Source organism: Alosa pseudoharengus, unplaced genomic scaffold (assembly GCF_046254945.1).
Source record: "Alosa pseudoharengus isolate Yale_2024_CS ecotype anadromous, Long Island Sound unplaced genomic scaffold, YU_APseudo_1.1 YU_APseudo_1.1_scf_23, whole genome shotgun sequence".
In the NCBI taxonomy this organism is placed as follows: domain Eukaryota; kingdom Metazoa; phylum Chordata; class Actinopteri; order Clupeiformes; family Clupeidae; genus Alosa; species Alosa pseudoharengus.
Genome location: NW_027468685.1, coordinates 12,447,376 through 12,459,468, shown reverse-complemented (window position 1 = coordinate 12,459,468; position 12,093 = coordinate 12,447,376). Strand labels below are relative to the sequence as shown.

The 12,093-nt window shown below is 43.1% G+C and overlaps 1 protein-coding gene across 8 annotated transcripts in view; it reads left to right on the top strand.

Moving 5' to 3' along the window:
- tpm3 (tropomyosin 3) overlaps nucleotides 1–9,429 on the top strand; it is a 16,484-nt gene extending 7,055 nt beyond the window's left edge. The window contains exons 1-9 of one of the 8 annotated variants that reach the window (XM_076301574.1): nucleotides 1–387; nucleotides 2,048–2,181; nucleotides 2,457–2,574; nucleotides 2,704–2,774; nucleotides 4,525–4,600; nucleotides 6,117–6,179; nucleotides 6,304–6,373; nucleotides 6,643–6,721; nucleotides 7,512–7,916. The exon at nucleotides 1–387 is cut by the window's left edge and continues 386 nt beyond it. In XM_076301574.1, the coding sequence (XP_076157689.1) occupies nucleotides 256–387; nucleotides 2,048–2,181; nucleotides 2,457–2,574; nucleotides 2,704–2,774; nucleotides 4,525–4,600; nucleotides 6,117–6,179; nucleotides 6,304–6,373; nucleotides 6,643–6,721; nucleotides 7,512–7,515 (747 nt within the window). In that variant the 5' untranslated portion in view covers nucleotides 1–255 and the 3' untranslated portion in view covers nucleotides 7,516–7,916. Of the gene's footprint in view, nucleotides 388–2,047; nucleotides 2,182–2,456; nucleotides 2,575–2,703; nucleotides 2,775–3,356; nucleotides 3,433–4,524; nucleotides 4,601–6,116; nucleotides 6,180–6,303; nucleotides 6,374–6,642; nucleotides 6,722–7,511; nucleotides 7,917–8,585 lie in introns of those variants that run through there. The other 7 variants (XM_076301572.1, XM_076301573.1, XM_076301571.1 and 4 more) reach the window with 7 other exon arrangements.
- Nucleotides 9,430–12,093: the final 2,664 nt, after the last annotated feature.

The window sequence follows — 12,093 nt, the reverse complement described above, 5'->3', positions numbered from 1 at the left end:
AGCTTTGTCATTTTCTAACTTTAGATTAGTCGGCCTGGCAATTATATAACTTAACGGAATTGCGAGAGGGGAAGAGCGTTTTGGATAAAAACGGCCATCCGATAGCCTACTCGCATCACTGTCTGCGTTTGACTTGTTGGCGGGGCGTTGGTGCCGTCATTTTTCTCCCCCCATTCTCTTGGTCCACCCTTCTGCCCCATCAAGTCGATAGGACACCATTCTCGACCACTACATTAGTTTTAAAGGAGCACAAATATGGCCGGAATCAACAGCATCGATGCGGTTAAGAGAAAAATCAAAGTTTTACAGCAACAAGCAGATGAGGCAGAGGAGAGAGCCGAGATTTTGCAGAGACAGGTCGAGGAGGAGAAACGCTCGAGAGAACAGGTAAAGTAGTCTAACTCATTTAGTTACATTTAAGTAACCGAGATCTGGTTGTTATCTAATGTTGTAGTTAGCCTACATTGTTGCGTTTCGGAGGAGTTCTTTCCTAATGAAGGGCATATGCTTTTTGGTTGGAGAGGCGTATGCTATGCATTTGTAAAAGCTGCGTGATACCCTACCACTGGAATTGGTGGACAGGCGAGGAGTTTATCGCAAATATTGACATTTTAATTAGACTACGTTAAGATTCATTTTGTTCTGATTTTTATTTTGTTACTGACACTTTTCTGACTGTTTCTGAACGTTGTTTGACTTGCACATCTTGCCCACCATTGAAGTTATCGGCTATACTTTGTAACCGAAACTCTGGAACGTTGAAAAATAGATAGCCAATTTCTTGTAAAGAGGATGACTTTTCCGACTTACTGGAATTAGCTGGCATGAGTTTATATGACACATCTGAACTGGGCGCGTTCCGGATGGAAGGCCCAAACGTTGTTAATGGGTGGCCAGTATGACTTTTTATATTCAAGTAAAAAACAAAGCAAAACTTTTTTCTCTAGCGTTAGGCTAATTGGCTTTTCTCGATCATATTTCACCGCTCCCAGTGCAAAGAATTCCAAGTCGTCCGATCTTGACCAGACAAAAAAGACCCGATTAAGATCACATTTATTTCTTTCTTATTTATGTGTAATGTCATATTAAGAACGATTACTTAGGCCTACACACACACATGGCCGACTTATAAGCCATTTAACACAGACTAGTTGGTAGGCTATTACTTGCACTGGCACCTGTCCAGTGTCTTACAAGCTGTTCTATACCTACAGACCCGATCAGGTAACCTATTCTCATTCTCACCAAAGAGTTTTTTAATGTATGCAGAGGATTTTTGTTATATTGCATAATCATCTGGTTGAAAGCGCTTGTCTTCATTCAAACATGCCCGGCAAATCAACGTGCCAGACAGACTCACCCTAGATTCCTCACCTCCTTATTAGGAGCGAAATTCTCAGTTTGTAAGCGATGTCGTAATATCCGGGTTTCGGGACTAGTAACTACAGCAACAGCAAAGCTTTCGCACAGCTGACGCTGCGCAATGGTTAACTGCGATTCTGTAAGAGCAAGGGTGTTGCCGAATCATTCAGTTTTGTTGCAATTTCACAATTTGTTGTAATTTAGTGTTTTCAACTTGAAGCTTGAAAGAGGGAGGATTAAAAACCTTACACAATAAAGAAATGTATCAATAGTTATCATTACCTCACTCACTCCTTTCTTCGTGGTAGGCCATACCACTGGGAATAGGCTTTTGCATGCATCAGGCCTATATAATCTCAGCACAGCTAAGCTTGTCAGTATGAAATGTTGGGGACACCTGCACAAACATGAATGGCAGCATAAAGTTCATGTAAACCATGGACTTGAATGTCATTAAAATGTCGAGCGCACGTTTGTCCTTTTCTGGCAGAAGAATGCAGAGTCTTTTGTGTCGGTTGTCCTCTCCTCGGGTTTTTATTAGATATGTGTATCGGTTGTTCTCTCCCGGTCCCATTCTGTCAGCCTCTCTTTCTCGCCTACTCTTGGCCATGTGTCTCTTGTTAATCCTCTCTGTTCTTTTTTATTCTCTCTTTTCCTTCCATTGTTTCTTCTATCCCTCGCTCAGGCTGAGGCAGAGGTAGCCTCTCTGAACAGGCGTATCCAGCTGGTTGAGGAGGAGCTGGACCGGGCTCAGGAGCGTCTGGCCACTGCCCTGCAGAAGCTTGAGGAGGCTGAGAAGGCCGCTGATGAGAGCGAGAGGTGCGTGTGCATTCACCCAAGACATTGACAAATCTGAATGTACACATAAATAGGATTCCCACAGTCATGGAGATCCCATTTTCCAGGCTTGTTCATAGAAGTACAATGATGATGTACAATGCAATTTCTGCTTGAATCGATATAGTCAATCAAAACAAGCCTATTCGAAAAAGACTGGAAAGGTTGTTTAATAGATAATAAAAATCCTCTCTCTCTCTCTCTCTCTCTCTCTCTCTCTCTCTCTCTCTCTCTCTCTCTCTCTCTCTCTGTGACAGAGGGATGAAGGTGATTGAGAACAGGGCCATGAAGGACGAGGAGAAGATGGAGCTGCAGGAGATCCAGCTGAAGGAGGCCAAGCACATCGCTGAGGAGGCCGACCGCAAGTACGAAGAGGTGAGTGTTCAAAACATGCACTCATGTGCACAGATTACTCAGTAATGAGAAACATCCATGGCTCACTATAACACACTCTCTCTTTCTCTCTCTCTCGCTCGCTCTCTCTCTCTCTCTGTGTGAATGCAGGTTGCCCGTAAGCTGGTGATTGTTGAGGGAGAGCTGGAGCGTACAGAGGAGAGGGCAGAGCTGTCCGAGGCGTGAGTCAAATTTACACACACACACACACACACACACACACACACACACATATATATATATATATATATATATATATATATATATATATATATATATATATATATATATATATAAACACACACACACACAAACTGATTGTTTCCATATACAAGCCCCTTCATTAGACAGTGCAAGGATCCAAACCTCCATGGCCACATACAGCTGTTACTGAACAGAGCACACATTCCAGGATGAGTGCAGTAATTCTGGGCTGGAATCTCTTTCAAAAACATTCAGCCACCCAGACCCATCTGACGGGCCATCCCATAATAAGGCTGGTCCTCATTGTTCTCCCCTCATGAGAAAAAATGCCCTCATTTGCATGACAACAGCGATTCCCTTCATAACCAAATACATGTGTGTGTGTGTGTGTGTGTTTGTGTGTGTGTGTGCACGTGTGCTCCTGCATGGGTTTGGGTATGACCTAAATTCTGCCCCCACCCCACCCTTCTCCTGTTGTTGGCCGGTGGTTTGGTTGGATGTGTGCATGCTGCCCTGCGCCCTGCCCTGGTGATGCTGCAACCTCTCCCCTGCACTAACAGCGCTGCCAAGGGTCTGGAGGAGGAACTTAGGGGACTGGACCAAACAATGAAGAGCCTGCAGGTTTCTGAGGACAAGGTAGTGTGTGTGTGTGTGTTTGTGTGTGTGTGTGTGTGTGTGTGTGTGCAACAAAAAAAAGAGACTGACACAGAGTGAGTGTGAGAGAGAAAGTGTTTGCACATGAATGAATGAAATGATGTTGTTACAAGGTTTGCAGTTCCATATCAGCCAGTGGGGTTCACCTTGGGTTTTTTTCTTTATGAGAGCCTCGTGTGGAGTTGAGGGTGAAAGAAATGGTGATGGTGTGGGGATGTTGGCCTGTGTGAAGATGGAGTGAGCGTTAGTGTGGGGGCTTCCTGTGATGACTTTCACATTGTAGCCGGAGATGATGAAGTCCCTGCACTCCTCAGAGACGCCATCTTTCTACACTACCTTTAAGGGGTCTCACGCTGTACCCTTTTTACTTCCTCACCCTTTCTCCTCCCATTTCTACTCTCTCTCTCCCAAGGACTGCCTTTTTTCTGCCTTGTTCTTGTTCTTGTCTCATGCTTCTGTTACTGTCACTCACTCTTTCACTTTCACTATCTCCCTCCCTCCTGGCTCTCTTAATCAGAACCACAGACACACCTTATTGTCCCGAGGGCAGAAGCCAGCCTGCTCTTTGCTGAAGTCACTCCTTATCTCTGCATGGATTGTGTTACCTTGTTTAGCTTAGCATGTTTGTATGCTTCACAGCTTTCTGCTTTGTCTAAGCATGCTTTAAGGTGCCACTTGACTTGAGCCAGAGCTTGTTTAATTCCACAGAACACACACACACACATGTGCAACTACAATACATTTAATTCTGTACCACCAGCAACACAAGTCTTTCTAAGTCACTGGAATCTTACATGATCACCAACAGTAGTAGACCACTTACAGTTTCTTATCCTTTTCTTTTGGACCACGGGTCTGTGTATGACACACTCTGACATACCACCCTTGTAATGCTATTGTATCACTTGAGCCTTTCCCCCCCCTTTACTTGCCTCTCACTCTTTCTTCCAGTGTTTGTGTCTGTCCCTTCAAATGTTCCCTCTGATGGCTTTTTTTTCTCACCTGCCTTTTCATGACCTCTCCCTCTCTATGCTCGTATGTTGCCTCTCATCAAAATGGCCGTCCTCGGTGCAGTAAGTGTGCCGAGCTTGAGGAGGAGCTGAAAAATGTCACCAATAATCTTAAGAGCCTGGAGGCCCAGGCCGAAAAGGTACCACTGGCTCCGGGGGCTGGTCCTGCATGTGTGTGTGCATGGATCCAATTATGTGGGGTGTGTAGAGTGAGGGGGGGGGGGGGCGGGTTAGGTCTACTGAGATACTCAAGTTTCCAGTTTGATAGGTTTAGCCCTGTATGTGTTGCAAGAGCATTTATCCACCGTCAGTTGAGCTCTGTATTTCGCAGTTGGTGGACTCTAGATTCAATACTTCTGTGCAGTCATGCACATCTAATCAGAATGTGTTTCCTGTATCACTGGCCTATCCACCTTTGCTTTATTATCCATACCAAAAGGCCAGAGATGTCATGGCATATGACGTACACCCTCTATTGGAGCCCTGTGATTGGATAACGTCTCTACCCATCATGTCAGTGATTGGCTGTGTGGAGTGATGTGGAATGTGACTCCTCAAATACCCATTTACATGCAATTAAATTCCATGGAATGGATTTCATTACTGTCAGTATGAGGGGAGGGAGGTGTTAAGTCTACTACATAGAGATAGTTATCTGCTTAGGGTGTTGATGAGATTCACTGCGATGCACCTTAATAATGCATGACTGACCTGTCAGTGTAAATTCTCTTGAAGATGTTACAGGCCCGTGTTCAGTATAATCACCTCCCAGAAAATGCCTAAAGGTGCAGAGCAGAGGCGGAAATCCCGAGTTCATAAAGTAAAAGTCCTGCCATGTATTTGATCCAACCATTTAGTAAACCAGCTCATCCTAATTAGCAGCCAGGTAAATCAGATAATTAGTCATATCACCTGTGTAGGTAATGTATCCTTCTGGAACCGGGATGTCTGCCACTGGTGCACAGCTGGCAGACTCACTTTACCTGCAGCACGGTGACAGTCACTATATTCAGATAGATGTCGACAGATTGTAATAGGATCTAAGGTGGGTTTGAAATTCAGTGAAGGGTTGAAGTAGCTTTGCTGTGGAAAGTCCCTCCGATTATTTTCGGTTATACTCGCGCACGTAAAAATATAGTTGGAACAAAATGCTTAGAAATTATACAGACTTTTTTTGGCGAGAGAAAATTAAGATTCCAAAAGAAACAAGGCAGCTTAAAGCCATGACACACACACACACACACACAAACTGAGGCGTCTGTTTGTGTTTGTGACTGTTCCAGCCACATTCCAGTGGACAAGCCCTGATGTACACACACACACACACACATATATATATATATATATCTATCAGAGCTGTGTCAGTTTCCACTGCAGTAAACCACTAAGTATCTACATGGTCTCAGCTCCCAGAAGAGAATCACTATTCTAACGCACACTCACGCAGGGTGTGCAATGTTAACAGCAGGTCCCCTTTCTAAGTGTGTAGCTGTTGATTAGGTTGCTGATATGGTAGTGATGCATGGACACAGGATATCAGTTAACATCAGTTTTCCTTAGAAGAAAAAACTGGGTATTATAAAAGTGTGTGTGTGTGTGTGTGTGTGTGTGTGTGTAAGTGTAACTCACTGATTGTGTCATCCTTTTTTTCTGCAGTACTCTCAGAAAGAGGACAAATATGAGGAAGAGATCAAGATCTTGACTGATAAACTGAAAGAGGCAAGTCACATCTCACCACTTCCCATGCACAAAGCATTTCTGTTGTCTGAAGTGTGTGAAAATAATAAGTGTGTAGTTATTTTTGTGTGTGTCTGTATTTATTTGGTTTGTTTGTTTGTTTCAGGCTGAGACTCGTGCTGAGTTTGCAGAGAGGTCTGTGGCTAAACTGGAGAAGACCATTGATGACCTGGAAGGTAAAACTTTTCGTCTTTCCTTTTTTTGTTCTATCATTCTCTCATCACGTGTCTGCTCTTTCCTTCCTCGTGGCTCCATCCTGCCTGGAGATCCTTGTGCCTTTTCCTGCTTCACAACTGACTTCCCTTTTTTTCCTCTCCTTTTCTCTCCCATTCTTCCTTTCGCTTCACCTCCTCTCTGTCTCTCCCACTCGCCCGTTTCTCTCTGTGGCCTTTCTTTCTTTCTTTCTTTCTTTCTCTTTGTTTTCCCTCTCTCTTGTGATGGACAGATGAGCTGTATGCTCAGAAACTGAAGTATAAGGCCATTAGTGAGGAGCTGGACCATGCTCTCAACGACATGACTTCCATGTAATTACTCTGTCCTTTTGTGTGCTGTGTGCGCGTGTGTGTGTGTGTAACGGAGATGTAACATAACGGTGTTATGAGTTCAGACATGCCTGTTGCAGTACTGGTGACGCAGTCTAACACTGGTGTCATAGCTGACTGTGCAAAAGTGGGGCCTTTGTGGGTGTTTTTAGAGTTACAGTGACAGTACAGCGTTGTTACCACCAACAGGGTACTTTATTGTGTCTAGAACAGAAAAAGTGGGGAGCTCACATAATGGTATGTAGACAGTGCCCTCTGCTGGCAGATCGAAGAAGTTTTTTGTTTTTTTTTAGACTCTATTTGCCCAGCTGTAGTTTAGACTCTATTTGTCCAGCTGTAGTTTAACTCCTGAATAACAACATCGACGACACCCAGTTAAAGACAGGAAATGATAACAGTGCCCTTGAGTGGGGTGAATCCTCTGTAGTCAGTTTACCCCAGAATGCCGTTGAGGAGTTCTGCCAGGTGTGGTAGGGAGCAGTAATGTGTTTGGGGTACCTCAGAGGCAGCACTCACACGGTCTGACCCACTTAAGTGAAGGTCACCCCCAGCGGAGGAGCTGAGCTGATAAGTGTATATGTCAGCCTAGCATGTCTGTGTTTGCTGTGCCTGGGCTTTAGAGCGTTAGAGCCTGAGGTTAATTATCAAAGCTGTCGTCTCACTCACACTCTAAAGGTTGCACTGTGCATTGTGGGTACTCACCAACTAACCGTAACCATAAAGCAGTGCTGTATATGATTCTGAGAGCTGTGTTCCTGCTCTGTATTTGCAGATAAGATGCACAGGAGTTTCTCCTCTCTGGCTGTCTGGCTCTTCAAACTCAGACAAAGGCCTTCACCCACTTCTCTTCATTTCGACTGCCTGGTTTTCCCCTTGCTTTTTTTCTTCTGTCTCTTTCTCCAGTCTGTCTATTCTGTCATTATTTATGATCGAAGTCCGTTTTCATTTCTTTACCTGTACAGGTCTGTTGTGTCACCTTTTTGCTAGGTGTGTTTTTATCCTCTGTCTCTCCTCTTGTTTGTTCACCCATTGTCCTTGCATAAGGGTGGGGCTTGGGCTCCCATTCGACCTCTGTACTGTGCCTGTCCAGTTTCTGTTTCCTTTGGTGCTTGGGCTCTGGTCTTTTTCCTGTTCCATATGTTCTTGAATGAAAGGAGGATAAAAAGGAAAACAAATATTTTTTGTGTCCTTTTTTTCTTTTCCTTATTTACTCTGTCTCTTCACTGGATGGTCTGTTGTGTCTGTCTTTGCGGAAGTGAGCATGTGTGGCTGTGATGCTGTCTGTGATTATTAGACGGTTTTTAAGTGGAACCATACATAAGGGAGTGGGGATGAGTGTATGGATGCGTGTGTAAGTGTGTAGTGTGAGCGAAGAAGTCAGAGATAGCGGCACCTGTCTCAGATTGACCATTACACACACACACACACACACACACACACACACACACACACGCACGCACACACACACACATATAGTACTTAACAGTTTTGGTTAATCTGCATTCATATTTAAACCTATCCTATAAAATATGGATATTTGTTTACTGTCAGTATAGTTTGGGAAGGACAAGTAGCATATCAAGTACAACAGTATTAGTGTTGAGGGATGAAGGCTGCACCTTTTGGGGAAATATCAACCTTCAACCTAAGACATTCGCCTTAGAGTGAAGAGGAGAAATGAAGAGAGGAGTACTAAATAATAGTTAAACAGTACTTGCATTTAATGACATCAGGGATTTGTAGAAGACTGATAATGGTGCTGCTGTAGCTCTAGGGAACGTGTCTATCAGCCAGGTGAGAGAGTTTGCGTCTGGATGTCTAACACTTGAAACCCTGTGTGCTGCAGAGCGAGTGGCCCAAGCTAAGGAGGAGAACGTTCAGCTCAACGCCACCCTGGAACAAACCCTGCAGGACCTCAGCAGCGTCTGAGGGATCAGCAGCACAAACATCTCACCCTCCCCTCCTCTCTCTCTCTCTCTCTCTCTCTCTCTCTCTCTCTCGTCCCTTTCCCTCCTTGTTATTGGGTTTTCTATAAGAGACCCCCATCTGAAACACTTAACAGTCTTCCTTCTCCACTTGTAATCCCCCTCCTCCCACTCCTTCTCAGTTTTCTCAACACCCTCACCTGTCTTGGCACCAAAAAAAAAAAAAAAAGCAGTTTGGGGACCAAAACCACCGCTGAAGGCCTATAACCACGTACTTTCTCATGTATGTGGAGACCACTTCAGTTTTGTTTTGTAATCATGTATCTTTTGTGTACGTTTGGGCATGAAGTGTTTTCATTCTAAGCGTTATTAACACGCAAGCCAATTTCGAGAGCCACTTTTATGAATGTGCACAGTGCTCTTTGCTCACAGTGCACTTTTTGGGGTTGTTTTTAAACATGATACCATTGTAATGTACCTCTGGGAGAGCCGTATGGCATTGCTGCTCAAGCGAGCCAACTACAAGCAATGTTACTGCCAACACAGAGCAGCCTCTGAAATGTGGAGTGGAGCAGAGAGATGACACTCAGTGGGAGAGATGGTAATTATTGAGGAGTATTTCAACTGGAACATGTCCACGTGTGCTACATATAATTACTTTATTACAGCTTGTGTCTGTGTTCAATGACTAACTAAATCTCTTCTTTTAAAAAAAAAAAAAAAACAAACAAACAAATAAAGTCCATGATTTTTACTACCACTCAACACTTGACAATCCTTGTCCACTCTGTATAGGCAGATGTACATACAGTATGGAAATGAGCATAGACATATTTGTAGGCCTAATTGATGCCATCAAAGTGGCAATGAAAGGTTCATCAGTTTAGAGATAGTATTTCAGTTCTGTGAATAGGGATAGTGTGGTATCCTAGTGTGAAAAATGCATAGTCAACAACATGTGAAAAGAGGATCAGAAACATTTAGAATTTCTACTGATTACAAGGATTTTTGTTTAGTAAAGGTTTGGTAGTGTTATGTTGCTTCCAGAGCCAGGCAACAAATTGACAAAAGTGTATGGGATTACAATTAGGGACATTAACCATTTGGAAATATACCACCTAGTGAATTTGTATAACATACACACAGACATGTAATATACAAATACTGTAGGCCTAATGGCAGGAATTCAGAAGCGATCTTCATATGATAGTTGTCTTCTTTGATAGACTAGATTTAAGTGGACTTAAATTGAGAGGTATTAATATTGATATACTGTAGTGTACTAAAGTATTAGCCTGGCGAGCCAGACCCACATTTACATGTAGGGTCTGGACACTCACCGTTCGCAGTGCTCAGTCCGAGGGGCGGGATAATCAGTTGTCTTTCAAATTCCCTCTGCACGCAATAGACCTCTCCAGAATATATCCCGCCTCCTAACTTCCGTATCCATCCAACTTCCGGGCGTGGATTGTCTATGGGAAATAACATGGCGTTTTGAAAGATCGTACCTGTCAAACTCTGTAGGTGACAAAGTAGAAAAAGCTGCTGGGCAGATTGACCTACACACTTCTGCCATCTAGTTTCCACTGGATTTTTTTATTTTCGGTGCCGTTTAAGTAGTATAGTCTATAGTATACTACTTAAACGGCACCGACAATCAAAAAATCCAGTGGAAACTATATGGCAGAAGTGTGTAGGCCAATCTGCCCACCAGCTTTTTCAACTTCGCTACCTACAGATGTTTTACCGGTATGATATTTCGAAACGCCATGTTATTTCTCATAGACAATCCACGCCCGGAAGTTGGATGGATACGGAAGTTACGGAGGCGGGACTTATTCTGGAGAGGTCAATAGGACAGCGGCAGCGCTATGAGTCCCATGCGTTTCCCACCAGCGGAGCTAGTTGGCTAGTTCAAACGTTTGCCAACTTAATAAAAGCTTAACTCGTGTCACACTGTTCGCCAACAGCAACATCCATCTTATTTGTTTTCAAGTAGCAGGGAATTCAAGCCAAACCGTTGCAACTCTGCCATCAATCATTATGTTAAGCCCACCTACCGACTATATACACGATTTCATTGGCCCGGCGAAGTCTGGGGATCTGGAGCTCACAAGCCAACGGAGAGTTGCTAGACTAGTCGCTAGGGGCGCATCTAGATTTCTAGGCTACTAAAGTATAACAAAGTTGTAGTAAAATATAGAGGTAAAAGGTTTGTTACCCTGGTAACATGGGGTTGGACAAAATATCAAGTAGGCTACGGCTGCATATCTAGTAGGCATATGTAAACTGTTAAAAAAAAAAAGACAGTGAATTAAACACTCATTCTTTCATTATTTTAATGGAACAATACGTGGGTTGCACAAGGTAGAAGGGTAACAGGGATGCATTACTATTTTTTATTGTAAATATTGACATAAACGTGAACACTGGGTTACTTACTGTACATATTCCAGTAATAATAAGCTTCATTTTTTATTTGCATACCTTTCATACACAGAATGCAGCTCAAAGTGTCATTACATTTGGACCATTTCACAATACTGGGGGGGGGTAATACAAACAGACAAACAGGACAATACAACAAAACACAGACAAAACAAATCTCTCAAAAGTTAAACAAAACATCAGAGATTCAGAATTAAGTAAAAAATGAGTAATGATGGTAAGAAGATAGATAGGCTACAACAGCACATACAATACAACTAATGCAGTGAAAATAGGAAGACTAGAAGTATAAATAGCAGCAGTAGTATGTAAAATAATGTGAAGAAATATGGCTACAAGATAAAAGTGAGTTAACTAACGGGACAGAATATGTCCTCAAATTCTGGAATGTCCCACCCAACCCCTGCTATACTTGCAACGAAGCGCGGTTGCATTTGCATAGTAACAGATGACGTGTAATCTCCCTGCAACATTCGTTGGTTAGTTTCATTTCATTTTTCTTATCATGTTCCAAAGTGCGACTGAGCCCTCATTAAACTTTAGTCAAGCACTTGAACAGCACACGGATCAACTTTCGGATGTAGGTTCAGACTAATCTGAAGAAAAATGGGATTAATCACACTTGTGGTATTTGTTGGAGTCATCCTGCCCTCTTTAAATGGTAAGTGTGCTGGTTTCTAGTATTCTTGGTTGTGGACGGACATCAGCTGCCTTTGCCCAGAAATTGAATCCACAGATCAATCAAATGCGTCACGTTATCTTAACTTAGCCTTTTCAGCTCTAGATGGTCTAGATGTAAAATAATGTGAAGAAATATGGCTACAAGATAAAAGTGAGTTAACTAACGGGACAGAATATGTCCTCAAATTCTGGAATGTCCCACCCAACCCCTGCTATACTTGCAACGAAGCGCGGTTGCATTTGCATAGTAACAGATGATGTGTAATCTCCCTGCAACATTCGTTGGTTAGTTTCATTTCA